The 27111-nt window shown below is 40.0% G+C and overlaps 1 protein-coding gene across 3 annotated transcripts in view; it reads right to left on the bottom strand.

Annotated features, from left to right (window-relative positions):
* The window catches only part of ITSN1 (intersectin 1), an 86513-nt gene that overhangs the window by 36578 nt on the left and 22824 nt on the right, over window positions 1-27111 (bottom strand). For 2 of the 3 annotated variants that reach the window (XM_081858810.1, XM_081858812.1), the window contains exons 5-22: window positions 23868-24028; window positions 22412-22591; window positions 22009-22102; window positions 21682-21782; window positions 18660-18723; window positions 18252-18389; window positions 17219-17334; window positions 16337-16599; window positions 14069-14218; window positions 13720-13860; window positions 10908-10995; window positions 10626-10765; window positions 6969-7090; window positions 5553-5776; window positions 3901-4022; window positions 2727-2974; window positions 1647-1806; window positions 251-456 (exon numbers count right to left, since the gene is read on the bottom strand). In XM_081858810.1, coding sequence (XP_081714936.1) covers window positions 251-456; window positions 1647-1806; window positions 2727-2974; window positions 3901-4022; window positions 5553-5776; window positions 6969-7090; window positions 10626-10765; window positions 10908-10995; window positions 13720-13860; window positions 14069-14218; window positions 16337-16599; window positions 17219-17334; window positions 18252-18389; window positions 18660-18723; window positions 21682-21782; window positions 22009-22102; window positions 22412-22591; window positions 23868-24028 — 2718 coding nt within the window. The remainder of the gene's footprint in view (window positions 1-250; window positions 457-1646; window positions 1807-2726; window positions 2975-3900; window positions 4023-5552; window positions 5777-6968; window positions 7091-10625; window positions 10766-10907; window positions 10996-13719; window positions 13861-14068; window positions 14219-16336; window positions 16600-17218; window positions 17335-18251; window positions 18390-18659; window positions 18724-21681; window positions 21783-22008; window positions 22103-22411; window positions 22592-23867; window positions 24029-27111) is intronic. The other variant, XM_081858811.1, reaches the window with a different exon arrangement.

The following is a 27111-nucleotide window of genomic DNA, read 5'->3' as shown; positions in this document are numbered from 1 at the left end:
GCTGCACTTAACACAGACTCTGTGTGTGCTTCACAGCACAGCTTACTATACTGCTTTGTGAAGCATCTCTTCTTCCCACAGTAAACGCCTGCCACTAGTGCTACTTCCTCACTCTCCTGCCTGCCGATTGTCACACTGGAGTTGGTGTAGCTGCCAATGAACTGCACATGAACTGCAGAACATGATGGCAGCTTTAAACTTTTATATACAGAAAAAGAAAGGTCCCATAACGTCTGACAAAATCAAATACCTTGTTGATTTCCTTATAGGACCTGAAATAAGCTTCACATACGATTTAGGAAACCAGCCTTTTTGCCCTTGAACTTCACCAAACCACCACATGTCTTGCTGTTCTAACACTGTGATAATATCATTCTTGTTAAAATTAAGATGGTTGTCCTTTTTGGCTCTCCAAGGATACAGGGCCTGTGCTTGAAGTCCCTCCACTTTTTCACCCTGGTTAGATATAGGAAGAGAACAGTAATTTATGCAGTGTGTTTCAGGAAACAATAGTGGTTTATCATGATTTCTAAGCTCTTCCCATCTACTCCGTAAGAGTAAACTGTTTCTTGCATTTGCATGAATTGTACACCACAATTCATTCTATCTGCAGCTCTACATTTATTTGCAAGTACTTAACATGAAAAGCTGTATTGTTTGTCATCAAGTTTGTTTGTATCAAGTTTGTATCTACACTGTCTGGAAGTGGCTTTCCAGGATTTCAGGCAGGAGTTATTTCTACCCACAGCAGAGATGTCAACTGCTAGGCATGTGCTCTCCCACTGAACTACTCCTGGAAAGCACTGATTTACTGAGAAGCTTATTTATATTTAACACACATGAAAACTATTTAATAAATTTAAAGGCTGACTTTAATGCATATAGCAAATGTACAAAATTATTTTGAGTTTGTCATTGTGCCACTATGTTTACATGGTATCAGGGTAGCACTACTGTGTACACCAGAGCTTTCCAAACTTTTCATGTTGGTGACACACTTTTTAGACATGCATCATTTCGCAACACAGTAACTCAGTTTAACTAGCAAACCAAAGGTTAAACTAACCCCTTTACAGTCCCATGGAAAGTGTTCGCACGACACACCTACACACTTCAGCCAACACACTAATGTCTTGCGACACACAGTTTGGAAAGCTCTGGGGTACACTAATGACTGGAGAATCAAGAATACAGTCATACCTCTGGTTGCGAACGTGATCCGTGCGGGAGGCACATTCGCAACCCGCAGTGTTCGCAGCCTGAAGCACAGCACCTGCGCACATGCGTGATGCGATTTGGCGCTTCTGCACATGCGCGTGATGTCATTTTGCACTTCTGCGCCGTAACCCGTTCTGGTACTTCCGGGTTCGGCGCAGTCCGCAACCCGAAAACGCGCAACCCGCAGTGTTCGTAACCCGAGGTATGACTGTACCTGAAATGTTAATCACACTTATCATTCCAACTCTACAATTATATGATTCTATGTCTATATATGGAAACTTGTGCTATTTTAGCCCCCCCCCCATTTATTTGTGTGATAATCTTAGAACTAACTCATTGACATATGCAGGACACAACATTAAACTTAACTTTAGGCTTACAACCAAATAGTACTACTCTACTCCTGTTGTGAAATGACAACGCACCTGACCCAAGACAGGAGAAGGAGATGATCCAGTAACAGTGGCTGGGGTGAAGGCAGATCTTTGCCTCAACTGCCCTGTGCTTGGAACAGTAAGGGAAGGTTGTGCTGCCCAAGCATCCCAGTTATCAGTCTCTTGTTTATCACTAGTACTTGCTGGCCATCTGAAAAAGAAAAGTATGATGGGTCTGAACTGAAAACACACACAATTCTGTTCCTCTTATTTCTTGAATATTGCATACTCTTCAAATTAATGCTTATTCCTGCCCCAGACTGTAGTATCCTAAATCTCCCTCATCTACAAAATATTCACTACTGCTGTGGCAATCTTTACCCAAACCTGAGAACTCAGAAAGAGATACTGATATTCACCAGCACATTTTTGCGACAGTCAGGTATTAGCTCGGTGCTGGTGCCTCTTTCCTCAGACACTTAGGATCAGCTAAGAGGAACCAGCAATGAAAGGCTCCCAGGCAACTATGATAATATTTTGTCTCACTGCCTTTGAAGTTACATGAACGGTCTTTTTTAAAAAAACCATTTTATTTCTTTGGGTTTTTTAAAGTTTGTAATATGAGAAAAACAAGGTTTTTCCTGACAAACAAGCTTGTTTGATGTATAGGTCTTGGCTACAAAGTGTAATAATATAATGTAACTAAAATTATATATACATAAAAATTGCTACCACAAAAATGAAGCAGAATCTTAAACTGCTTCTGTGAGATGACTGGTGCTCCAGAATTGGAATTTTAAGAGAGAGAATTCTTCCTGCCACCAATAGGTGGATCTGAATTCCATCCTGATGTACTCTTACATGCACAGGAGAAAATATTTTCAATAAAGCAATTCATGACATGTGGCAGGCTAGTAATAATTTTGTTAGTATGAACTTTTGTAAGTGTATTTGCTATGATGCTGAATTGACTTCATAATGCTACCAATATGCCATAAACAACTAAGATATTAAAGGTGGCTCAAATGTTTTGCAGACTTAACTGCAAGACTACTTTAAACCATGTGGATTATTCACCTTTACAGTTATAAAGAAGAAAGAAAGGAAAATTGAACCCCAATGAAACCGTACGTTGAACTGAAGTCTGCCCAGTTGTTGGCAGTTGTACTTGAATCTGTAGGAACAGGCGGTGCCAGTGGTGTTGTGGGGGTTTCACGCAATGAAACTTTAGGTGCAGCTCCAGCATCAGTTACCGGCTTTACAGAATTTGTAATTTCATTTTCAGAAATTCTCTCTGCATAGTTTGCAGGAAACCATCCTGTTTTCCCTTTCAGTTCACCTCCAAGCCACCCAGGCTCTCCAGTTTGGCTTTCATCCACCTGTACAAATAAACCATGTATTATATAAGATACAATACACAATTAATGAATTTTCTCCAAAAAGCATGGCATCTGAAAATTAAGGAACAGTGTTATTGCTGCATGTACTAACTATTCCATGACGTTACAGCTACTTAAAAACAACAACCCCAAAGTACATTTGTAGTGATTATGGCTTTAATAAAATCCAAATGTGAAATAAAAGCAGATATTTTGCAGAAACTGCTGTTGTCTCAAAATAACCAGTTGCAATAAATCGATTACAGACTGCAAAATTTTTGCAGCAATGTAATCTAAATCTTTCTAGGGTAGGAGACACAATGAGTTGGAACAACTGTAATTGTACTGATATCTATAGATTGGTTTTTTAATGTTTTATGTTGTAAGCCGACTTCATATATTTTATGAAACTGCAGATCATAAGTACTTAAAAATGCTTCAATGAAGGTAGGAAAACACAAACAAGTGCATTCTGGGACAGCCACATCCCTCCCTCAGTTTGATTTCCTGCCTTTGACAACAAGGTGGAGCAATAGCTCATGCTGAAGACCTTTATGATCATTGGGGAAGCCTGCATTATGGGCTGCACTACTAAGACTGTGGGCAGGAAGGAACCTGATCTGGAATAAATCTCTCCCCAGTTTGGGGACGAATGATCCTTCAGATCCAAGTCTTTTTTCTCCCCAACACACTCCCTTTTTGGCCCTACTAATGGAGCATCAACTTCATTCAGGCTAGGGCGGTGACAGTGTTCCATTTCCATTGTCAGTTCTATTTCCTCTAGGCTAAGTACACTACTTTAAGAGACCACTCCATCTTAATTTGACCTTTCAGCCTCTAGGACGTTACAGTTTCACAACATGTTATCTATCATTATGATAGATACAACATTTGTGTTTTTGTGTAACACTGTATTCTTCTCTTACCATGATTATGTCTCCTGGCTGGATAGTGATTTCATCATGACTTCGGGATTCAAATGGATAAAGTGCTCGATAATAGACTATTTTTACATCTTCCGGAGCAGAAATTGTTAATGGAGCCTTTTCTATATGCACAAAAGCAAAAGCATAACAAGGTTTATTATATCTTTGAAAAAAGGGCATTTTTGCTTGCCCAAATGTTACACTATTTTTCATTATACTTCTGAACAGAATAAATGTTGTCTTCATTTTACCAAAGGAGAAACAAAGGAAAGTCAATCGTATTTGCATGTAAAACTTTTGAAACTAAGTCAGAATCTAATCTGTATGTGATTTTTTTTACTCTGTTGTATCTAAAGAATTGAGGATGCACTGCAACAAACTCATAATTGAAGTGTAATAGCCCTTATGGCATATATACTAAGGGGCTTTGTATCAGTACAATGCACACCCATGCATACAATAAAAAGTATATTCATAGGATACATAAAATCTATCAAAAATATGCCTGTTTTGGGAAAACATGTTCAAAGCATTATGAAAGATAAAGTTAACTAAGCATATAGGGAAAGCTAACCTCTGGAACACCAAGCACTCCCACTCTTTACTTACACTAGGAGGGAGGGAGAGTGTGGCTGCCATCATTGATGCTGAGGGGAGCACTATAAAAGGGGTATAAATTTATCATTCGTGTGGAGAAATTCATGAGACAAGTCTCTCTCTTTTTCATAATGCTATAACCATGGCTATTCAACAACCCCAAGGTGTGGGCAATTCAGGACAGACAAAAGGAAGTACTTCTACACAGAACACTGCTGAACAATGGATTTTGCTCCAACAAGATGGAGTAATTGCCACCAACCTGGATGGCTTTAAAAGAGGGCCAAGGATGGAGGATAAGACTATCAATGGATACTAGCCATGATGGCTATTATTACTTTGGTATCATAAGCCCTATGCCTCTGAACACCAGTTGCTGGGAAAGAGGGGAGCCAATTTGGGCCCCAGGTTATGCCCAGTGTGTGCGACATCATAACATCATGCCCCCCGCCCGCCTGGCCTTGGAACCTGACTTCTGGTGCCACCGGAAGTCGGGTTCCAAGGTCTCGCAAGCCCTTGGACAGCATCTCTGAGGTCTCACGAGGCCTGCAACGTGACTTCCGGTGCTTTGCCGCATTCGCAAGCCGAAAAGACGCAACATGAACCAAACGCAACATGAGGTATGACTGTACATTTTTCTCAGAGGTCCAAGACTGGAAACAATGTGTCCTGGTATCATCTAACATTGACTTCTCCCAGTGATGGAGAATCTTTATGGAACTTACATTCCAAGTAATGCCATTTACCTATCCTGCAGGTCTATATAAGTTTGGGGTGGGAAGAATGAATAGATTTTCACCACAAGAGGCAAACTCTGAACCCAGTAACTAGAATGTATTTTCAGTTCTGTTCTAGTTTGGGTTTAGAGACTTTCAAGAAATGGTGCAGATTCATTTGGAACTGGGTTAAATAAAATACAGATTCAGACTTGCTTCTGTTTTGGATTAAGTTTTCCTCCCTGACAAAACCTGAATATTTTATTTTAAAAAGATACACATCTGTACATAATAATATGACGGGAATAACACTTCTCATGTACATAACAGGATTTGTACCTGCAGTTGACCAGGGAGCTTGCAAAGCTGGTTTTGTTGCATCTTTAAATGGATGAAAAAGTTTATCTAATTTTTCTTGCACTTCTTGTTTGCTCTTCTCATCATTCTCCTTCTTTTTGCTTAATTCCTCCCATTTTTGCTTTTCTTCTTCTTGAATTTTTCTTGGCCGTGGGAGTTCTTCCTCCTGTTGTATTCTGTCTAGCCACTGTCTCTCTCGGGTTCTTCTAATTGGTGCAGAAGAATAAAACAGGCATGATATAGGCACGTTGCCTGAATAGATCAGTGGGAGAGATCCAATGTAGTGTGAGTGGGTGTTTCTTCATGTAATGGTCCTTCTTTTCCCTGCCCCTCCCTGAAGCCCCCTGCACACCCAAAATCTGCTCTTGAGGATTGGAAGTATCTGCAGACCAGATGTTGGGGGTGCATGGAGGGCGGGAGGGAGAAGAAGAGAAACGTGAATTCCTGTAGTTTATGTGGACGTCTGTTGATTTAAAGGTGTATTATATTATATTGTTAAAATTGCTATAACCTTCCCTGGAGCCTTATGGTAAATGGTGGATAATAAAATTATTTTTATTTATTTCATAAAATATATACACCACTTGACTGAGAGGAAAAACACATCAAAGTGGTTTACAAAAAGATAATAAAATCAAGAAAAATTTACACCCCTACTTTAAAACATAAAAAACTTAAAATATTAAGAGATTAAAATTACTTCAAATTTCTAAGCATCAGGGTAGGCTTGTCTAAACAAGAATAGAGTGAAACTGCCTGCTTGATCTCAATAGGCAGGAAGTTCCAAAATGTAGGCGATGCCACACTAAACAATCAAGTTATTACAAAAGCAGAACAGGCACCTCTAGTATTAATCATAACAACAATTCTGTTTTCTGTAGGGCTGAGGCCTCTGCGTTCCTTGCATGAAATTCCCTTGCTCATCCAAATCAAGCAGCACTGAGCAGCCTGCACACAGTTCAGTTCTGTTTTGGGCAGGGATTAGTTGCACATGCTAGTTCTTCATGGGCAGAACTGAACTGTGCAGTCATACCAAGGACTGAATCATCCACCCATCAACTGATAGGTGGAAGATTCACACCTGCTTTCTACAGGGATCAACTGTGTGTGCCAGGGAACTAGCATACGTAGTCAAGCTAAACAGGACTGGATCCCAACCAATCAGGTGACATCACCTGACAGGTTGGTGTGATTCACAGAAAATGGCCTTGTGTGTCAAATCAGAAACCCTGCCAGGCCAAGACTGGACCAGAAGTTCTCTACACCCTATGCAGCCTTTCCTATATTTGTAGGCAATGTGTTCTTCTCTAGAATGCCAAATATCTTGATGCACAAAGTTCTGATTGTATCCTTTTCACAGAGAATGTGAAAAGTACATTTTTAATAAATTTTACTTACCTCTGACTATCTTTTTGATTTTCCATTTCTGATTTCCTCTCTTGCTCCTTCTGCTTTAGCCTGTCAGCTTCAATGTTCTTTTGCTTCTGCAGCTGCTGCTTGTTATGTATCTCCCTCAGCTCCTGCAAAAGGGGGTGGCATGTTTTTCAGCATAAAGAACAAACATTCATGTTTCCAACAGCCAAATGAACTATTAGGAATATTGTTAAACGTTACTTTGGTACCCAGGACTGGTTACAACATGGGTTGCTAGTTAAAGTTTGCTGTTCTGATTGATTTTAATTTTAAAATTTCTACCCTATTTCTCCGAAGAGACTCAAGATGGCTAGTGAACAGTAACAGAAACCTCAGAAATCCCTTTTTTAAAAAAATAATCCTTGACTTTTAAAAACAATATCTAGTCCATTTAACAAACAAACATCTGATCTGGCCTGCATAACAGACACCTGAGTAGATGAGCCATGCCTGTCTGGGTACTTGGTACACCACCAGTCTAAGCTCTCTCTCTCTCTCTCTCTCTCTGTGTGTGTGTGTGTGTGTGTGACAATCATCTATTAAAAGTGTGTCTTCTACACCAGGAGACCAATCCATATTGTGAGGGGCAGTTTCTGGTACTGAGTCAAAGGGACACAACAGTGGTGTTGTTAGTGTACTGCCCGCTGCAATGAACTTTCCCCGACCAAGCTGGATGTGTTAGAGGACTTCAACATTCATGCTAAGACTGCTTCAAATGGGTCAACTCAGGATTTATTGACAAGCATGGGCCTATCCCAGTACAATGGCCCAATCCATGTGCTCAGAGCCACCCTCAACTTGGTTCCCCCCAGCAAGTCAGCAGTACTTTGTTGATTGTGAAGTTTACTGTCATGGACAAATCATTCCCTGGTGAGGTTTGAATTAGGAGCAACTATCCCACTCCGCAAGGGTGGAGGACCCATTGAGATGGTCCACTCATCGAGAATTACGAAATGGTTCCTGAATACTCTGGGGGATTTTCTGGCCGATATGGCTGGTACTTCTACTGAGGGTATTGCTATGGATTTGAGACATGTATATGGTGATTGATATTATTGTTCCTGAAAGCCCTTGCCACTGTGGAGTTCACAGGTCACCTTGGTACTGTAGTGACCTGCATGTAATGAAGCAGGACAGTCAAAGGCTAGAGTGGTGTGTTAGGGTGTGAAACCTAAGACGCTGGCAAGTTAGCAATGTCATGTGACTTTAAGTAGTCAAGCTTGTTAAGTTGTTAAGTTGCTCAGTATATAAAGAGTGCTTGTTTTCTCTGCCTGTGGGGCGTGAAGCAAAAATGTCTGAAAGCTCCGGAGGTGTTTCTGTTATCTTTCTGCAATAAACCTGTCTTTGGAAAGACAGGCTTCCCTGTGTCGTTATTTCTTTGCTGCTGAGACTCTGAAGCTTGTACTCCAACAAGAATCTCTGCACTGGACTTAATTAATGCTCTGCAAAGAGAACTGTTGCTGGTTGCGCAGCGGAAGCGTTTACTGGACCAGTACACAGACTCTCTTATGGTGTACATCCCAATCTGAACCTGAAGAAACATGGATGAGAGCACTCTAACATACCTACCATGGGGTGGTAGGCATGATAAAGGGCTTTCTTTGTGGCAGCCTCCAAAATGTGGAACTCCTGTTTTATTAAGGTGCATCTTGCATCATCATTCTTGAGTTTTTATTGCCAGCTGAAGACAGCTATAAAAGTATTTTTTGTGATCTATGTAAAAACTGTTAATATGTGAATATTGTTGCATTTGTGTTTAATTTAAAATTGTATTACTTCACTTATGCTCTTGTAACCAACCCTGTTGTGGACTATTGATCCAAATTTACAACCCTTTAATAATTTCCTGAGTCTGCTCTCCCAAGCCTTAAGTTTTTAATTAGGATGTTAGAAAGGCTTACAAGGAACAAGAGTTCACAAGAGTACACAAGTTCTACTACAATCAGTACACAAGATTTGTAATCAAATTTTGCTGCTAAAAGGGATATCCTGTGGCCTCCAGAAACACTATTGCCCCAGCTATGAGGAAGGAAGTTATTTGATGAGAAACTGGGACATTCTTGGAAGACTACTGAACCTGGAAGCTGTCACTGAAAGGAAAGATACCTCTCAAACTTTGGATTCTGAATGCAAAGTTCAATTGGTCAACACCCAATGCGTACATTGCTTACTCAAGAGAGTGCTAACAGTAAAGCAGAGTATTTACTAATCACTTGGCTCAAATGTGGTGCTTATGGAAGCTCATATATGTAATTTTAATATATAACCTGAAAGCTAATTTGTATACTATAGGCAGGGATATAAGTTTGTGACAGTAATATGGGACACATTTCATGCTCAAAGTCTAATTAGGGGATACCTTCAAAGAATAAGTGGCTTAGATTCAAGGCTCTCAGTGCCTTGAAACTTCCATTGACTTTTTTATTGGGCTGGCGGAGACAGTGTCTGGGGTACAGTAGTGCTGGGTGACTTCAATTCATACAGAGGCTGCTGCTGGGCAGGCTTAAGACTTCATGGCCTCCATAACCATTTGAATCTTAATGTCTGCTTGTGATGACCGTTTGAATCTCAATGAACATTTGAATCTTATGTCTGGTTATGATGGCCACAACAGCATGTCTCGTTAATAGCGAGCACTTAAGGTGAGCTCTAATATTTCTGGCTGTTATTTAAGAACTAACTAGATTACTGGTGAGCGATTTATGTTGAAAACTTAAGTAATCTCTAAAAATCATTAATTAGATGAGTTGTTTGGTGGGTTATGAAATCTCACATCAAAAGTAAAGTCCTAATCTTGTCTGCAATGCTGAAGTGAAAAAGGCAGCTTTGGCCAGAAAGCAGCTTACAATAATGAAAGGAAAGGGTCCAATTAGCTTTAAGAGAAATCACAGAATTCACAGGATGAAAGGAAAAAAGCTTTCACTAATGCCTAAGGATATCAGTTTACTGTATGGCTACGATTATGCTACAAGTAATGGATTTGTGCTTTTAGCATCACATTCAGCGTATCTCTTTTATTCAGAGCAATTTTCATTTTAGAAAGGGTGAAATGAAGGGCAAGGATAAGGAGGAACTTGATCTTTTTTCAATGCTCTCTATCTGCACAATCAGCTCATCCTTTCTTTTGCTTTCAATTATTTCATTTTTAGTACAGAAAAGAGCATCTAACCTACTAAGAAAGTAAGTGCTACGTGTCTGTTGATATAAAAATGGATTTACAAGCTTAAATCAAATATTACCACAATTTATTCTGTGTACCATGAACTTACATAGTAAAGCAAGTAAAATTCTGTAATTTAGACGTCTGACTTTCATGGTAATTTTATTTACCGGTAATGTTTTGCCTGCCTTTTAGGCAAAGCGCTCACAATGTTTTTTGAATGGTCAAGGATATACTTCTGCTACCTTGTAGCCATAGCACTGGTAAGGCATGGCTGTCGCTCAGTAGTAGTGCATCTGCTTCACATACAGAAGATCTTGGGTTCAATCCCTAACCTCTCTAGGTAGGGCTGTCAGTCAGTGAAGACAGTACTAAGCTAGATGGGCCAATGGTCTGGCTCAGTATAAGGCGGCTTCCTAAAGTCCAAAATTCTTGGGCTTTCTGTATTTACTCAGAAAATGTCACAGCTTAGACATGATTACCTTTAGCTGATTATTGAAAATATCTATCTCTTGAAGTTTTGATCTTGTTTCTTTTTCTACTTCATCCAGCTGATCACGAAGCTGCTGGTGTGCTAACTCCTTTGCTTCTAAGGCTCTTTTGACAGTGAGAAGTGAGTCTCCTGTTTTTAAAAACGTTGACAAATAAAGATACTTTCTTACAAATACGTAGATCACACAGTTTGGCAATTTTCAAGGCAAAAAAAAACCGGTTAGTAATAAATGTATGTTTCAAACATAGAACTGTGTTTTAATTATACTTACTGTGCAAACTGTTTTGTTGAACCTGCTTCAGCTGATCATTGAGTAATTGCTTTTCTGGAATCAACCTTCCAAGCATCTGTTGAGACTCCTACAAAAATAAAAAACCAGCAAAAAATAATCAATTTTAGCTTCAACTAAAATACCATGTTGTTAATTGCTCGACTGTACTATGGCAAAAGTCAGCACCTACTACTGTCAATAAACCAGATCTGGGCGAGTTATATGTTAATATCCAAAGCAATGTCCTCACATGTCACAACCTCATCTCCCAGAGAGGTTCTGTCACTCTTTTTAAATGGATTTTTTTTTCATATTTTAGAAAATGCTACAAACGAATAGTTAAAAAAAACCCCATTCATATCATGCTTTTTGAATGGGAAAAAGTAGACAACCACTTGAAAACTGATTGTAGGGAGGGGAGAAAGACAGATGAATATGATCAACTCCAAAGCACTAATATCAAGATGTTGCGAAGGTGAGGAAAAGGTGAGGTTATGGAATCTATATAAAACTACACAAGCACCATTTATTGCTGAAATGTACAGTGGCTTTCGACAATGGTTTCATTCAGATGTAATAATAAAATGATGGTTTCTTGTTGCATGAATGAGTCTTGGACACATCAGCTCCCCTCTCTTCCTCCAGCACTGCTGCAAGGAAGAAATTAGAAGCTTTTAATTTCATTTTTAATGAACCACAGGTGAGCAATGACATGTGGTCATGTGATATGTGGTTAGCCTTAACTATGGTTACTGAAACAAGGTCACTTGATCAGGAAGCTGCCTTATTTAAGTAAACCTCAGATAGGATTAACCACAGTTTAGGGTTTAGATGGAACACTGAACTTTGGTTACTTGAAAACAGAAGTGAAAGCTTCTGATCTCTGCCCTGCAGCCAGGAGTGTTTGAACTGAAGACCTGCTCATGTAACCACCACTTGATTCCTACCTATCATACTAATCAACATTAAAAACTGGTGTTCAAGGCGTACTATTTATCTTTAGCTAGACTGGGGGTGGGCGGGGAGAGAGAGAAGAGAGCCAGTGTTCAAAAATAAGCAATTTTCCATAGGTCTAGAAGGATAAGCTGAGCAACTGGTCGGAGTATTGTACTCTATGGGGGCTTACTTTGTTCCTGGTCCAGTTAGTACAGAATGCTGCAGCACAACTGACGAGAGCCGTTTGCAAATCAAGCTCTGAAGCACCTCCCTCTCTGTTAAGCATCAATGCAGTACAGTGGTGCCTCGCAAGACGAAAAGAATCCGTTCCGCGATTCTCTTCGTCTAGCGGTTTTTTCGTCTTGCAAAGCAAGCCCATTGACGGATTAGCGGATTAGCGCTATTAGCGGCTTTTAGCGGCTTATCAGCTTAGCGGATAAGCAGATAAGCGGCTTAGAAAAAAGGGGGGGAAAGGAAAAAAAGTCGGAAAAACTCGCAAGACATTTCGTCTTGCGAAGCAAGCCCATAGGGAAATTTGTTTTGCGAAGCGCCTCCAAAACGGAAAACCCTTTCGTCTAGCGGGTTTTTCGTCTTGCGAGGCATTCGTCTTGTGGGGCACCACTGTATTGCTTAAAGGAGGGTAGGAGGCACTTCAGAGATTGGCAAACTACTCTCTGAAATGCCTCACACCCTCCTTTAAAAGGCATTGGGGGGAGCTGTGAGGGAAGGAGGGGTTTGGGCCAAGCTATGAGGGGGAGTGAAGGTTCAGAGACATGGGAGGGTACAGAGGAGGAGGTGGATGAGGTGTAAAGAGAGGGGGGGGGTCTGCTTGGGTGTAAAGGGAGGAGAGGTTGGCCAGGTGTGTGAGGAAAGGCATTGGCAAAGGGGTTGCCTGCTAGGCTGAGTTGCTGAGCAGAATGAGCAGGGATGGCAGCCCCTTATTACTTATATTTTGATAATTTTTTTAGGTTAACTTGCTTCCTATGATCCAGCTTCTGAATTCTTTTAAATGCTCATTTTATATTCTATGTAACTACTTAGAGGTTATAGATGATAAAGCAGTATTAATCCTCTTGTGTAAATTAATAAAATAAAAATCAAAGTTTAGTGTAATGTGCACAAGCAGAAATGAGATACAGAGCATCTTGAATTTGTGTGCTGCCTACTTTTCCTTCTCTTGCACAGCCAATGAGTAGCTCAAAAGATATCACTTCCACATTTAGTAAAGCACAGCTTTACCTAGAACAGTGGTTAAGATTATCTGTGGTTAGTTTAAAACAAGCTAACTTCAGAAAACATAGTTTTAATTTTGTTTGTTTAAAACTATTACAGTGGTACCTCCAGTTGCAGACGGGATCCATTCTGGAGATCCAGTCGGATCCCGAGGTTTCCGCAACCGGAAGGACTGCTTCTGCGCATGTGGCGAAACCCAAAAAAATACTTCCTGGTTTGCCACTTTCACATCCTGAAGGATACACAACTGGAGGTGTGCGTATCCAGAGGTACCACTGTAATGTTAACCACAATGTGTTGCTCCAAATAGCACAATAAAAAGCAGTTAACCAAAAAGCAGAAGCAGAAGCTTGCCAACGTCTCCTCTTGGCTGTATGGTGGCAGGGAATCCAAAGCTCACGGTGCTTGCTTATGTATGATGCAATAAACTAAGGTTTAGCGGTGCACCAATATGATAAAAGTGGGACTTCATGGCACAAGAAGTATGTAACAAAAATTAAACATGTTATTTTCTGTTATAATAAAATTTGACAACTACTAGTTTCGACCTTCATGCATTACTGCATTATGCTCTATTTTGTTTCATCAACAGCAGAACAGACAGCGTTTAGTAACTAACTATTTTCAGTAACTGCATACTCACTTGTAACTGCTGCTGCAAATGTGTTATTTCTGCAATTCTTAGCTCTCTAGATTTGTTTGTGCTCTCAATTTCTTGTCTTTGAGTAGACAATCTGCATCGGATATCCTGAAGTTTGCCCTCCAGTTGATGTTTTTTATCATTCTTCAACAAGAAAATAAAGAATTGGTTTAATCAAAATTTAAATTAGAATGCAATATTTGCTGCAAATACTTCTAGGCTGGTCTGTAAGTCGAAGAAGAAAAACAATCATTATGGAAATGATGTATTTGTATGGTTGTTTCAAATCGTTAGTTATATCCAAGGTGAAATACATTACTTTGAAAGATTCTGGCCAGTATTTCTCACTTACTAGAGCTTCTAATTCAAACTCCAATGTTTTTTTCTTAGCTTTCAGAACAACTATATCCTCTTGCTCTTTGTTCCTTTGATTCAGGAGCTCTTGCCGCCGATTGCGTTCCCACTCAAGTTGCCTTTGTCTTTCAAGTTCCCTTTTTGCAGCCTATAGAAGATTAAAATTATGTACACATAATTTGTAGACTTTTGTAATCTGTGCCACATTACAAGCCATTCAAATGCAAACTTTGCAATTTAGCAGATGTACTGCTTCCTGTCATCCCTTTATGTGTAACAAGACTGAATGGATTCTGGGCTTCTATACATTCTCTAAGTTCTCCCTTTCCCACCATGTACTAAGTATCATCTAAACCAGGAGATTCTGTGAGTACATAAACAAACACATTGCTATTCTGGAAATAGCATCAATAGAGAATGTCTGTGGAACGGACAGGTAAGAGAATTCCTGCATTCAAATGATAATATCCTGGTTCAAATGTTACTACTACCCTGGAGTAAAAGATTTACGTGGGCGGGGGAAGGGAGTTACAAAGCACTGGGGGGTGGGTTAAGAGGCTATTGAAACATTCTTCCACTTCCAAGCAGTTTCATGTTATAGAGTAGGGGTTGTCAACCTGGTCCCTACCACCCACTAGTGGGCGTTTCAGGATTCTAGGTGGGCAGTAGGGGGTTCTATGGCACAAGCTGAATCCTCCTTCCATTGAGCACTGGTGGGCGGTAAGGAAATTTTACCAACAAGAAAATTGCATTAGGTAGATATAAAAAGGGAACTTGGGTCAAATAAAACACTAGTCAACTAGTTATGCTGACTGCTCTTTATTCTATTTAAATCAATACATTTAGTCCAAACAGTCTTTCAAAGCAGCTTACAAGCTAAACCACCACGATAAATATCACAAGATGACCTTCACAGATTGGAGAACTGGGCCCAAAACTAACAAAATTAATTTGAATAGGGACAAATGTAAGGTTCTACACTTAGGCAGGAAGAACCAGCTGCACAGATATAAGGCGGGGGACACCTAGCTTGCCAATTGTACATGTGAAAAGGATCTAGGGGACTTAGTAGATCACAAGCTTAGCATGAGTCAACAGTGTGATGCAACAGCAAAAAAGGTAATGCTATTCTAGGCTGCATCAACAGAAGTCTGGTGTCCCAATCAAGGAAAGCAATAGCCTGCTCTATTTTGCCTTGGTCAGACCACACCTGGAGCACTGTGTCCAGTTTTGGACGCCACAATTTAAGGAGGATATTGACAAGCTGGAATGTGTGCAGAGGGCAGCAACCAAGATGATGAAGGGTCTGGAAACCAAGCCTTATGAGAAACGGTTAAAGGAGTTGGGTATGTTTAGCCTAGAGAAGAGGAGACTGAGAGGACACATGAGAGCCATCTTTAAATATCTAAATGGCTGTGACATGGAAGATGGAGCAAGCTTGTTTTCTCCTGCTCTGGAGGGAAGGACCCAAACCAATGGATTCAACTTACAAAGAATGAGATTCTGATTAAACATTAGGAAGAGCTTTCTGATGGTAGGAGCTATTTCGGTGTACCAGACTCCCCTTGGAAAGTGGTGGAAGCTTTTAAGCAGAGGCTGGATGACCGTCTGCCATGCATGCTTTAGTTGAGATTCCTGCATTGCAGGGGGCTGGACTAGATGAGATTCGAGGTCCCTCCAAACCCTATACTGTAGTTCTATGTTCCTAAACATGCCAGACACTACCAGAAGCCCAATAAACAAGCCTGGCAGGTCACTCATGGAAGCAAGCTCTACAGTGGAGAGAAAAATCACCTGTTTTAACTCTGAAGGAAGTGGTGGCAGGGAATTCAAAGCAGGGCCTCCTTGGATACTCATAAAATATGCAGGAGTATATACAGAAGAAGGCAGTCCTTAACGTAACATGGAACCAAGCTGTGCAGGGCTTTAAAAAGGTCAAAATCTGGAGTTTCAGTTTTCTTCCAAAGCTAAGGAATAGTCAGTATTGTACAGTGTAGCTATCAAGGGAGCATACATGAATCTATGTAGATTTAATTCAACATAGTCTCAAAACTCACATGATCATTTATCAGATCCAAGTGAAGAAATGGGTAATTACCTACACCCTTCCTGAGAAAATGTTGCACTGACATTAGATCATTTCTAATTTTATTTTAAAAATGATTTCACTTTGTACACATTTTGAAGAAAGCATAATATTCCGCAATATACCTTTTAAAATTTGTTTTTAGACAAGTAGGTATTTCTTCTGAAATTGTCCATTTACCTCACGCCTTTCTATTTCTTTCCTCCTTTCCTCTTCTCTCTGGCGTTCCAACTCTCTCTGTTTTTCTAACTGTTTTTCTAATTCCAGTTGCCTTTTCCGTTCCTGCTCCTGCCGTTCACGCTCTTTCCTCTCCTGCTCTGCCCTTTCTAATTGGGCAAGGCGCTCTTGCTCTTTTCTTTGCTGCTCCAAAAGGGCTTGTCTCCGCTTTTCAAGCTCTAGATTGCCACGTTCAAAGTTCTCACGTTTCTTATCTTCAAACGTTACTTTAAGAAAAAGAATTACAGTAAGAAATCAGTTTTGGGGAGCGCGTGAGATATATACATACATACATACACACACACACACACACACACACACAAAATACTACAATACAATACAAAACAATACAATACAAAACAAAATACAATATAATATAATAATACTATAATATCCAACTGGAATTGACTTTAAAATATTAACAATTTGAGCAAACATCCTATTTTCATTCATTTCAGTATTCCTACAGATGGTTACACAAGAGAAAAATATTCTAAAATGTTTTGAAGTTAAATGGACTTGGAGTGTGATAGGAAAACTTCTCATTTGTTAAAAATTCACCTCCATGTTGATTACAATAATTTGTGGAAGATAACGGGTTTTGCTAGTCACAACTCTTAGGCACAGACATGCAGTTCCTCTCTGTATATTATACTGGTCATTGTAAAGGTGTAAAGCAGTTAAATAGGAACCAATTCCTATGAAACATATGAGGCTATCCTTCCAGGAATGACAGCACTTCACCTGTTGACTCCAGGTGGCATTCCCCACCCCACCCCGATTCCTAAATGTTTTAGTGTCTCCCCAAAAGATGGTCAAAGTGCGCTTATTTACAACAACACTCACCTGGCAATTTCTTTTCTAATTGCTGCTGTTCTTCTTCTAACACTGGTTCTTCTGGTAACCTTTGGTCTGTGGACACCGAACTTGCAACAGATACACCACTGCCAGAGCGAACTCTTCTGTCAGGAAGAGATAGTAGGTTAAAATGTGTATATGAATAATGCTTCTGTTATTAATTCCATTACAATTTAGTTACTGAGTCAGAGTGCTGTGCAGGCTACTAACCTACTCATATAAAATTAAAATTCAGTACATTTTGGCATAAGTAAAGCCTCAACAAGGCCTGCCTTGAAAGCCACCAAGAGGCCAGTTTACATATACATTTGTTGATTCCTCACCATTTAATTCATATATAAACCAATTCCGCTTACATTGTGGTGGGTTTGAGAGATAGTATTCTGTTTGTGATGGTGCATTTAATTTGCAAGCTACCACTGGGCAAGTGAATGTGCATGTGTGAATCAATCGTATGACCAATCACAGTCAATGTAAATACTACACTATAGGAGGCAATTTCTACTGTGGCCCTAGACACACAACTACTGCACACATCTTGTTTTTTAGTTTCTTTGCCTTTGATGCAAACAGGTCATCCAGTGAATTCATTATGAGATTGCATGTCAGTGTTTCATACTGCCACAACTGTAACAGGATTTGTGATGCCATGACACACTACAATTTGCATTCATGATTAATGATTGGGACAATGCCATGAATATTTCAATCCAGGCGAAAGAAAAGCAGTCTTCAATACACACAGTCAGTGTGTGCTGGCCTAATGAAATTTTTAATTTAGCTAACTTAAAATGATACATTCACTCAAAAATACCAACTACTACCATTCTTCAGTACAATTTTGACAAAGAGAACAACCAACTTCAACATAAAGGAATATGGCTCGTTTTTTGCATAATGCACGCAGGAGATTATAACATTAACCTTTTCTTAATGCATTTTTCAGAAATCAAGCAAAAACATAAATAATCTTCTAATTAATCACGGTTCAGGATCAAAATCAAAGCTATAATAATTTTACCTAAATGAAGGAGGAATATATTCCGGAGACAAGACAGGTGGCAATGGCTGTCCTGACATAGCCATATCAATTAAGTGCATAGCCAAAATAAACTCTTCTGCTGTAAGTTTTCCATCCTGGTCAATATCTGAAAGATTCCTATTGAAAAAAGATCCAATTACATGTTTGGAGTTTTTGCCCACTATCAAAACCAAGAAAAAGCACAATCTACAACACCTGTTCCTAGAAAAATACAGTATATTGAAAACTTTCTTAGGGTGGGATAAGCTCTGTTTCTGGAAAGCCCTGCCAAGTACAGACTAAACTGTCATATTAATAACAACAAGGAAGACAGCTGAAAAAACTTAAGGATATGGAGAATTAAAGTAGCTCTGATGCTTAAAGCACAATTTTATGAAAAATATTTACCATATTGTAGCCAATTGAGCTTGTGGTAAGCTTGATTGCATAAGGATAGTTCTTGCTTGTGGACCTAAAGCATTGGAAACATAAGACCATGAAACTGACAAAATGTTCAAATTTTAGTATTTGATTTTCAAAACAGTCACTTATGTGATAAACCTTTAAGATCTTACAGTATCTATTTTCAACATAAACAGTAACACTGGGTCAATCTTTTAAATTGCAACAGAAATAAAGCCTTCCAATATCTACCTTTCTGAAAGCTACCAATCTAATTTTATGGGAAAGGTAGCTGCGCCTAATTAATTAATGAGTGAAGTTGTATATAGCATTTTACACTTTGAGTTGCCACAGAGTTTACTGTGGGGAAGCTGCACATTTGGTGGTCCTCATGAAGCAGCCCTAAGTCATAGCCAGTCACCACACCAACCCAACAATGTCCTCAACCCAACAATATTTACATAGTTATATACTCTGTTTCTTATTAATTTCAAATACTGTCCATAAACTACAAACATAAACACCCATAATACAATCTAAATAAACCAATACTGTGGTACCTCGAAAGTTGAACAGATTCCATTACGGAAGTCCGTTCGATTTCCAAAACATTCGGAAACCAAGGCGCAGCTTCCGATTGGCTGCAGGAAGCTTCTGCAGCCAATCGGAAGCTGCGTCAGACATTCAGGTTCCAAAGAACGTTTGCAAACTGGAACACTCACTTCCAGGTTTGCGGCGTTCGGGGGCCAAAACATTCGACGCGCAAGGAATTCAGGGTCCAAGGTACAACTGTGTAACATTAAAATACAGTACCACAATAACAATACAAAGGCTAGAGAAGAAAGCAGTTATTTTCAAACTAACTAACTAAAAAGTAAAACACTGTAGAAGAGGAAGTGGAGGCAAACTTGGCCTCTTCGTAGGAATTCAGAGCGGGGCCTGAATCAAAATGCTGCCAAGAGTGAAGATGGCACATACACAAGATAAGCTGTTCTCTAGATAATCAGGACCCAAACTGCGTAGGGATTTGTGACAGAAGAGTGAATGTTTGACAGCAGGGCAGTGGGACAGAATGCTGGGTGGAGTTCAAGTGAGTAACAAGGAGAATGACAGTCAAAAAATGACAGTTGAAAAGAATAGTGGCTGAAGATACAAAAAGAAAGAGGGAACGAGGTGAGAGAGATAATGAAAGCATATAATAGCACCATCATTAAAGAGATTTATGTTAGAACAGCATAACAGAACTCCGAGTATCCTGTAAAAATGATTACTTTTTCTGGATGTTATCTTCCTTAAATATTTGTTTTTGTTTTAATTATCTGTGTTCTGGCCTGGGTGGATTCTAGGGGAAGTCTGCCTCCACCCATATATGTAGTAGCAACAGGTATGTCAAGGGAAGTCTGAATACAGCGAGCAGGTGAATGACCAACCTAGTGACTTCCTGGGGACAGGGCCATAGGGGTCGGCAACCTAAGCCCTACGGGCCACAAGCGGCCCACGGGGGTCATTTTACCAGCCCATGAGCTGCCCCCGAACTGAGCCGCCCGCTCGGTGAGTCTCTGCGCGCTGCGCTAAACCAGCGCAATGCAGCGTGGGGACACACTTTCGTGGCGCTGGAAATCACGTCTGCGCAGACGCAGATGCTGGAAATTGCGCGGGTGCCCGCTCATGGGAGAGAAGCTGCACAAATACCAGCTTGCCTATATCAACCTAGATAGCTGAGAGTAGGATTTATACGTGGAATTTGGCAGCTCTGACCCTACTGAGCTTGATACGTCTTGTATCAAGCGTCTGCTTATGTCTGAGCTGCTCATATATTTTCTGCTGTGTTTTTTAAAAGCCTGACTCATTGTATGCTAAAAGAATTACCTTATTTTTCGTCCTATAGGGCGCACCGGCCCATAGGACGCACTTCTTTTTTTGGGGGGGGGAATGAATAAAAAAAATTATTCCCCCCCCAGCCGCGGCTGCCGCCCCAAGCCTCGCGCACCAGGCGGGTGGTCCCGCCGGGCGCGCAAGGCTTGCGGATAGCTTCCTGAAGCCTGGAGAGCTAGAGGCATCGGTGCGCACCGACCCCTCTCACTCTCCAGGCTTCAGCGAAAGCCTGCATTCGCCCCATAGGATGCACACACATTTCCCCTTCATTTTTGGAGGGGAAAAAGTGCGTCCTATGGGGCGAAAAATACGGTACATATATTATACACATAAATAGTATAAATGAGTCAAGCTCCATGATGTACTATTTCTGCACTTTGAAGAAGCACAAACTCAGGACAAAAAAGAGGAATGAGCTAAGATGAAGGCATGCCTGGCAAATCCTCACTGTGATCAACTCCCACCCGGAAACCTATGTCCCCACTGTGAAAGGTCATGTGAATCCAGAATTGGCCTCCACAGTCACTTACGCACACATCGTTAAGACCATGTTCATGGAAGACAATCTTACTCAGCCACGAGTGATCTCCAAAGAAAGAAACTATATCTGTAGCATAATTTTTTAAGTATATTAATACATGCACATTTTTATACAGTTATATGCACAGGTGTATGTATATTTTTATGTGCTGGTTACTTTAGAAAACTTAGAGTGTATAGGTATATAATATTATAATAACTCATAAGGTAAAAATTATTCATATTTTGAGTGTAATAGGAAGTAAGAAAGCTTGCTTCTAATTGAGATTAAGAAACAAAACAAAATTTAGAAAAAAATAATCTATGCAGATAAGCTCAACATCAAGATTTTCATAAAATGGAAGATTGGGGACTCTGAATCAGATCAAGGGCCCATCTGGTACAGTACCCTATATCCAGCAGTGGCCAACTAGATGTTGACTCACAGCAGAGCATAAAAGCCTTCCATGGCTGTTTGTTCCTCCAGCAACTGGTTGCCTCTGAATCTGGAAATTTCATCTCAGTATCATGGCCAAGAGACATTGATGGACCTGCCTCTTAACCCCTGCGCTACACAATCTCTAACACATTTAGCAGAGTCCACAAATTTTTAAAATTAAAAACGAAAGAATACCTGTTAAGTGTCCACTCATTGTTTTATCATGGCTATTGAAAAGCTGCCTATATTTCAGTCTTGATGATTGAGGAACAGCCCATTCTGCTGCTGGAGATGCACTGGAGTTATAAAACAGAGACAGTTATCCCATTATCATTCCATCACAATCAAACATGACAGAGCATCTGATTAATTTTAAACTATGAATACATCTCTGAAACCACTTATTTACAACCAATCCCCTTAAACTGAATGGGAACATTGTGTCTGAGTAGCTGCAGGACTGTCACCTGTAACAATGCTGCCAAAGTGCGTTAAAAAGAAAAAGAAAACAGTCATACTTACCCAGGTACATCAAATGATTGTGCCTTTTGCAGTTTTGCATTTAACTGAGACCCTGCACCAGATCTACTGAAGGAAGAACTCTTTGGCAATGTGGCTGAAATAGAACAATTATGTTTTCAGGTCAGGGCAATTAAATATAAAGTACAGTCAACCAGTTAATGATACATAATACATTTTGGTAAGTAAAGGACAAGCTGTTAACTTAAGGAATTGATTTTTAGGTTAGCATGCTGCCTTTTGTTTTAAAATAGGCACTAAGACAGCTTACAACAAAAGCACTTTTTAAAAACAATAAAAAACTATACGCAAGAAAAGGCAAAAATAAAAAAAGAGTCAAAAGATAAAATAATACTAAAGGAGAGAAAAAGAACACTAGAATGATACTGCAAGTAACACAGCTTACCAGGATGACCAAAAGCAGGTAGAGGTTGTATAACAGCTGGTGCTCCATTAGCAAGCGGGGGCACAGCTGCTGTAGGAACAGAAGATACTAAAGGTGGAGACATTCCCACTACTGGAATAGACGCCATTGGCACTGGAGCAACAGCCGTAAGAGGAGGCATACTGGGTAGGCCCCCAATACCTAGAAGAGAGAGATTTTCATAGTTACCATCATTTACAAGTTGAATGGCCTTGGGTTTGCCAACTACCTCTTTTGTGTCTTCTACCAACATGGCTACTAGGAAGAGGTTGGAAACTTTCACTTCCATTTTCAACTAGCTTCTGCTTATTAGTATGTTTGACAGTAACAATAACTTAACTTGGAGATATTGAAACAAGACAACTTCATAATCATTCAAAGTTAGGTCTAAACCATTGTTTGGGTTTGTATGCAAGAATGTAACTGCTTTTCATTGAAAACAAAGCAAGGTCTGCCAGTCTCTTTCTTGCTGTTGCACCAGGGGAGCAGAGTGGAGTGCAGGACTCAAGGTTCATGCATGCAATACCCAGTTTATTTCCTTGTCCTAAGCCCTGGAGTACACCAGGGAGCTAAGCGGACTCCATGAGGGCACTCAGTTCCATCAAATCAAATGCAATGCTATCAAAACCACCTCAGAATCTCCTATAGAAATTGGGTTTACTCTGTATTAGACTGAAAATAAATACTCTTAAAAGATTAAAATGTGAAGATCTTAACAGTGAGAATAAACTAATATGCTGGAAGAACTGTTTGCAGAGTGGTGGTTAAGTATGAAGTAAACTGAATTAGGCCAAAAAACTAGTTTATTGGTGTAAATATTGTACACTATAAGGAAAAAAGGCAGGAAACTAAAAAACAAAACAAAACAAAACCCAATTCCTTGGACTGCTGAATGCAATCAAAAAGCAAAATTAGTAGTGTTTCCTCTTCTAGTAAAGGTAAAAGGTAAAGGGATCCCTGACCATTAGGTCCAGTCGCGGCCGATTCTGGGGTTGCGGTGCTCATCTCGCTTTATTGGCTGAGGGAGCCGGCGTACAGCTTCTGGGTCATGTGGCCAGCATGACTAAGCCGCTTCTGGTGAACCAGAGCAGCGCACAGAATAGCTGTTTACCTTCCCGTCAGAGTGGTAACTATTTATCCATTTGCACTTTTATGCGCTTTCAAACTGCTAGGTTGGCAGGAGCAGGGACCGAGCAACGGGAGCTCACCCCGTGGTGGGGATTCAAACCGCCGACCTTCTGATCGGCAAGTCCTAGGCTCTGTGCTTTAACCCACAGCACCATCCGTGTCCCTTCCTCTTCTAGTATCTCTGATCAATGTTGCACTTGATATTACTATGACTTTTGCAATGACTTTTGAGAGTTGACTAGAGCATCAAGAAATGGGGGAGGGAGGGCAAGTAAGATACCACATAAACATAAATGAAGTCTGCCCTTACCAAATCCTGGTGCAGTAGAAATGGCAATGGGAGGCTGTATCATAATAGGAGGCAATGCAGAAGGAAGCTGATAACCTTGAAGTTTTAGTTTGATAAGTTTCATAGCGATAGAAAACTCCAGCTGGTCCATTCTCCCATCATTGTTCATATCTGCCAGAGCCCTACATACAAATAAAGGTAATTCATGACTTGCACACCCTTCCAAAAGATGTAAAATGTTTCCTTATGTCCACCATCAGCAGTCAGTAACACTGAGCAGTGGTGGACAAAAACATTATGTTGTGACGCAGGTATACATGCCCAAACATCAAAGAGGAAGGAGGGAGGGAAAATTCAGTATCAGATTATTTTCTTTTGATGTTAGTCTCAAATTGTCCATAAAGTTATTATTCCTCATATTATTTAGGTGCAATGTTTTTACTTCATCTGCATTTCCTACCATTTCCATAAATTAATGCCCTGCAGAGAAAACAACTATTTAAGACTATGCAAACAGTACTATTGCCTAACAGAAAACACAAGTATAAAATAGTCAGCCCAACTAATCAAATCCACCTTGAATGTTTAACATAGTAAACAACCTCAAGGAAGCCTGTTTTATCACCTTCTAGACTGAGAACTTCCTCAGTCAAAGGTGAACTAGATGTCAGTGACTCTAGAGTATTGTGGCTGCAAAAGGAGAGATGGAAATACAAAGTCCAGGAAATGATCTGATGTTAAAAGTATTTAGTTTTTCCACAAATGAAGGTGGTATTAGATTTCACAGAAATTGTAAGATCATGGTTACAACAGGAATAGTGTAATACTGCCATTTAGTGATTTGTTTGTCTTCCCTCCCTCCAGTTTTCATATGTTTCAAGATGAAAGACTGACATCATTTTGACTTGAGTATAAGGACACTTCAAAGTCTGACCCTAAACCAGGCTTCCTCAACCTCTGCCCTCCAGATGTTTTGAGACTACAATTCCCATCATCCCTGACCACTGGTCCTGCTAGCTAGGGATCATGGGGGTTGTAGGCCAAAAAACATATGGAGGGCTGAAGTTGAGGAAGCCTGCCCTAAACCTAGAGTGCTATTAAGATACACATCATGTTTGTATTTAATATAACGCTACTCAACCTTTTTCCTTTTCAAAAACAACATGCTTACTCTAGGGGAGGAGCCAAAGCATAATGCTTTGAATGCAAAAGTTCCCAGGTTCAAAAGCCCTGCCCTCCTCAGCTAAAAACAGTGCAATAAAGTGTTAAAAGCAACTGTATAATCAGCAAGGAAACAAATCAATTACATAGTTGTAGGTGAATCTCACACAGACACCACAAAATGCAGCAAAACACAGACTTTCAGAGAAAATACCTTAGACAGAAAAACAGAACCTTGAAGAAAGAAAGAACCTTGAAGGCGGGGACACTGAGAGGAAAATGTAACCAAAATCCTCAACACAGAATCACTTGTACACCCAGTGACAAAGCTCACAACTCTGAACCAAAACAAAGATCGCACACTGAACCAGAACAAAAGACCAGAAGAGCATCAGTGAAAACAGGTCTGCTTCAAGTGAGGCAGGAAAAACGAACTGTCACGCCAAGGGAGGGAATGACTCAGAGATTCCCTTGAAGTGATGACATTATTTCCCGCTTAAGTGACTGAAGGATTACAAACCACTTTGTGGTGTCCTAGTGTCCACTCGAGAATAATACTGAACAAATGGACCAATGCTTTGACTCAGCTTCATGTGCAGATTTACTTAGCAGTAAGTTCCGCTGAGTTTAATCAGTTTTACTGGAGTGTTGTATTTTCCATTGTTGTGTCTCAAAACGCTTTCCTTTCCTTGGTTTCATTATCTACCCCAGAGCCTAATTTTCTAGATCTCTACTTAATATTTAAGATGTACTTCTATCACCATTTTACAACTACACACAGGTCCTGCTATCGGAGCACTTGTTATCCAAAATGACCACGTCCTTACTTCTTTCTGTTTGCAGGTTGGAAGCAGCCATTTTGGGCAGAAACCATGGAGAAAGGGAAGGGAGAGATGTGACAAATCAGAGCTAGTTGGCTGCAGCAGTTTGGGGTGGAAACCAGGGAGGGAGGGAGACTGGACAAATCATGGATTAGAAATGTTTCCATAGGATAATTGGAATGTATTTGGAATTTATTTGTATTTGTATAAATTGTACAACTGGGGTAATATTGGGGTAATATTAGAAAACTAATAAAAATTTATTTGGCAAAACAGAAAAGAAAAAAGAAATGTTTCCATAGGAAATAATTGAAATCATCAGCTAATTATGTGAACCCTCATCTAACAATCAATTTCCTGGGGACATGTTATGTTTGGATAGTAAGACCTGTGTGTAATTGAGTTATAATGTAAATGGTCATCCATCAATGCAAATAGTGCTCAGAAATCTACTTGGAAACCCCTAACTGAGGTCCCCCTTGTCTCCAAGGACAGACAGGGATGTTAAAGAGACACCAAGTTAAAACAAGACACAATACAGACCAAGTGATACCCACTACTTTCCTGATGGTGAAGAGGTTGAGTGTAGAAAAGGCCAATACACATAATGGGTTGAGCTGTGTCTCTGGAATGTAATGAGTGAATGGGCTCTGAGGAAATGCCCTAATTTCTGGCTATGCTTCTTCATGCTACTATCAGCTTTTTTTGCTCCTTCCCAGGTAACATTTTCACAAGGATAGATCATAGCCACAGTCTAGAGAAATGGTCACAGAAACCTCAGCAATCTATGGCAATAAATCCAGTAACATATTTATTACTTTATGAACTCTGCTCTGGTGAAGTCTTGTATCTACCATTTTCAATGTTTGAAATGTAGCACATTGAGCGATGTGTCTCATTTCAAACTGCAAGTGCCATAAATTACCACCTTGTTTACTATGATTAAATAAAACCTTTGCTTTCATTTGAAGTGTATGTTAACAATTCATTAGCTACTCAGGAAAGTATAACCTGCTTGGTCTCAAACAGCACTACTGAAAGTACGTGGAACTTTTGTTAATTATGCTCACCAGAGGGAAGGATACACCCAACAAGTGGTTTTCAGGGAGTACAATTATCCTAGTAAAGCAAAAATCCAGTAATCCAGATTATACCTACTTAAATGCAGTTACTGTCTTCAGAATCATTACAGTTTGATTTGAAAGCCTACATAAGACACTTCTTAATGGATTATTGGCTTGCCAACTACAAATACTGTAAGAGGCCAGTAAAAGAAGGATTCA

The sequence above is a fragment of the Podarcis erhardii genome (assembly GCF_964252035.2).
Source record: "Podarcis erhardii genome assembly, chromosome: 4".
Classification (NCBI taxonomy): Eukaryota; Metazoa; Chordata; class Lepidosauria; order Squamata; family Lacertidae; genus Podarcis; species Podarcis erhardii.
Note: the sequence above shows the minus strand (reverse complement) of the source record. Positions and strands in the feature narration are given on the sequence as shown.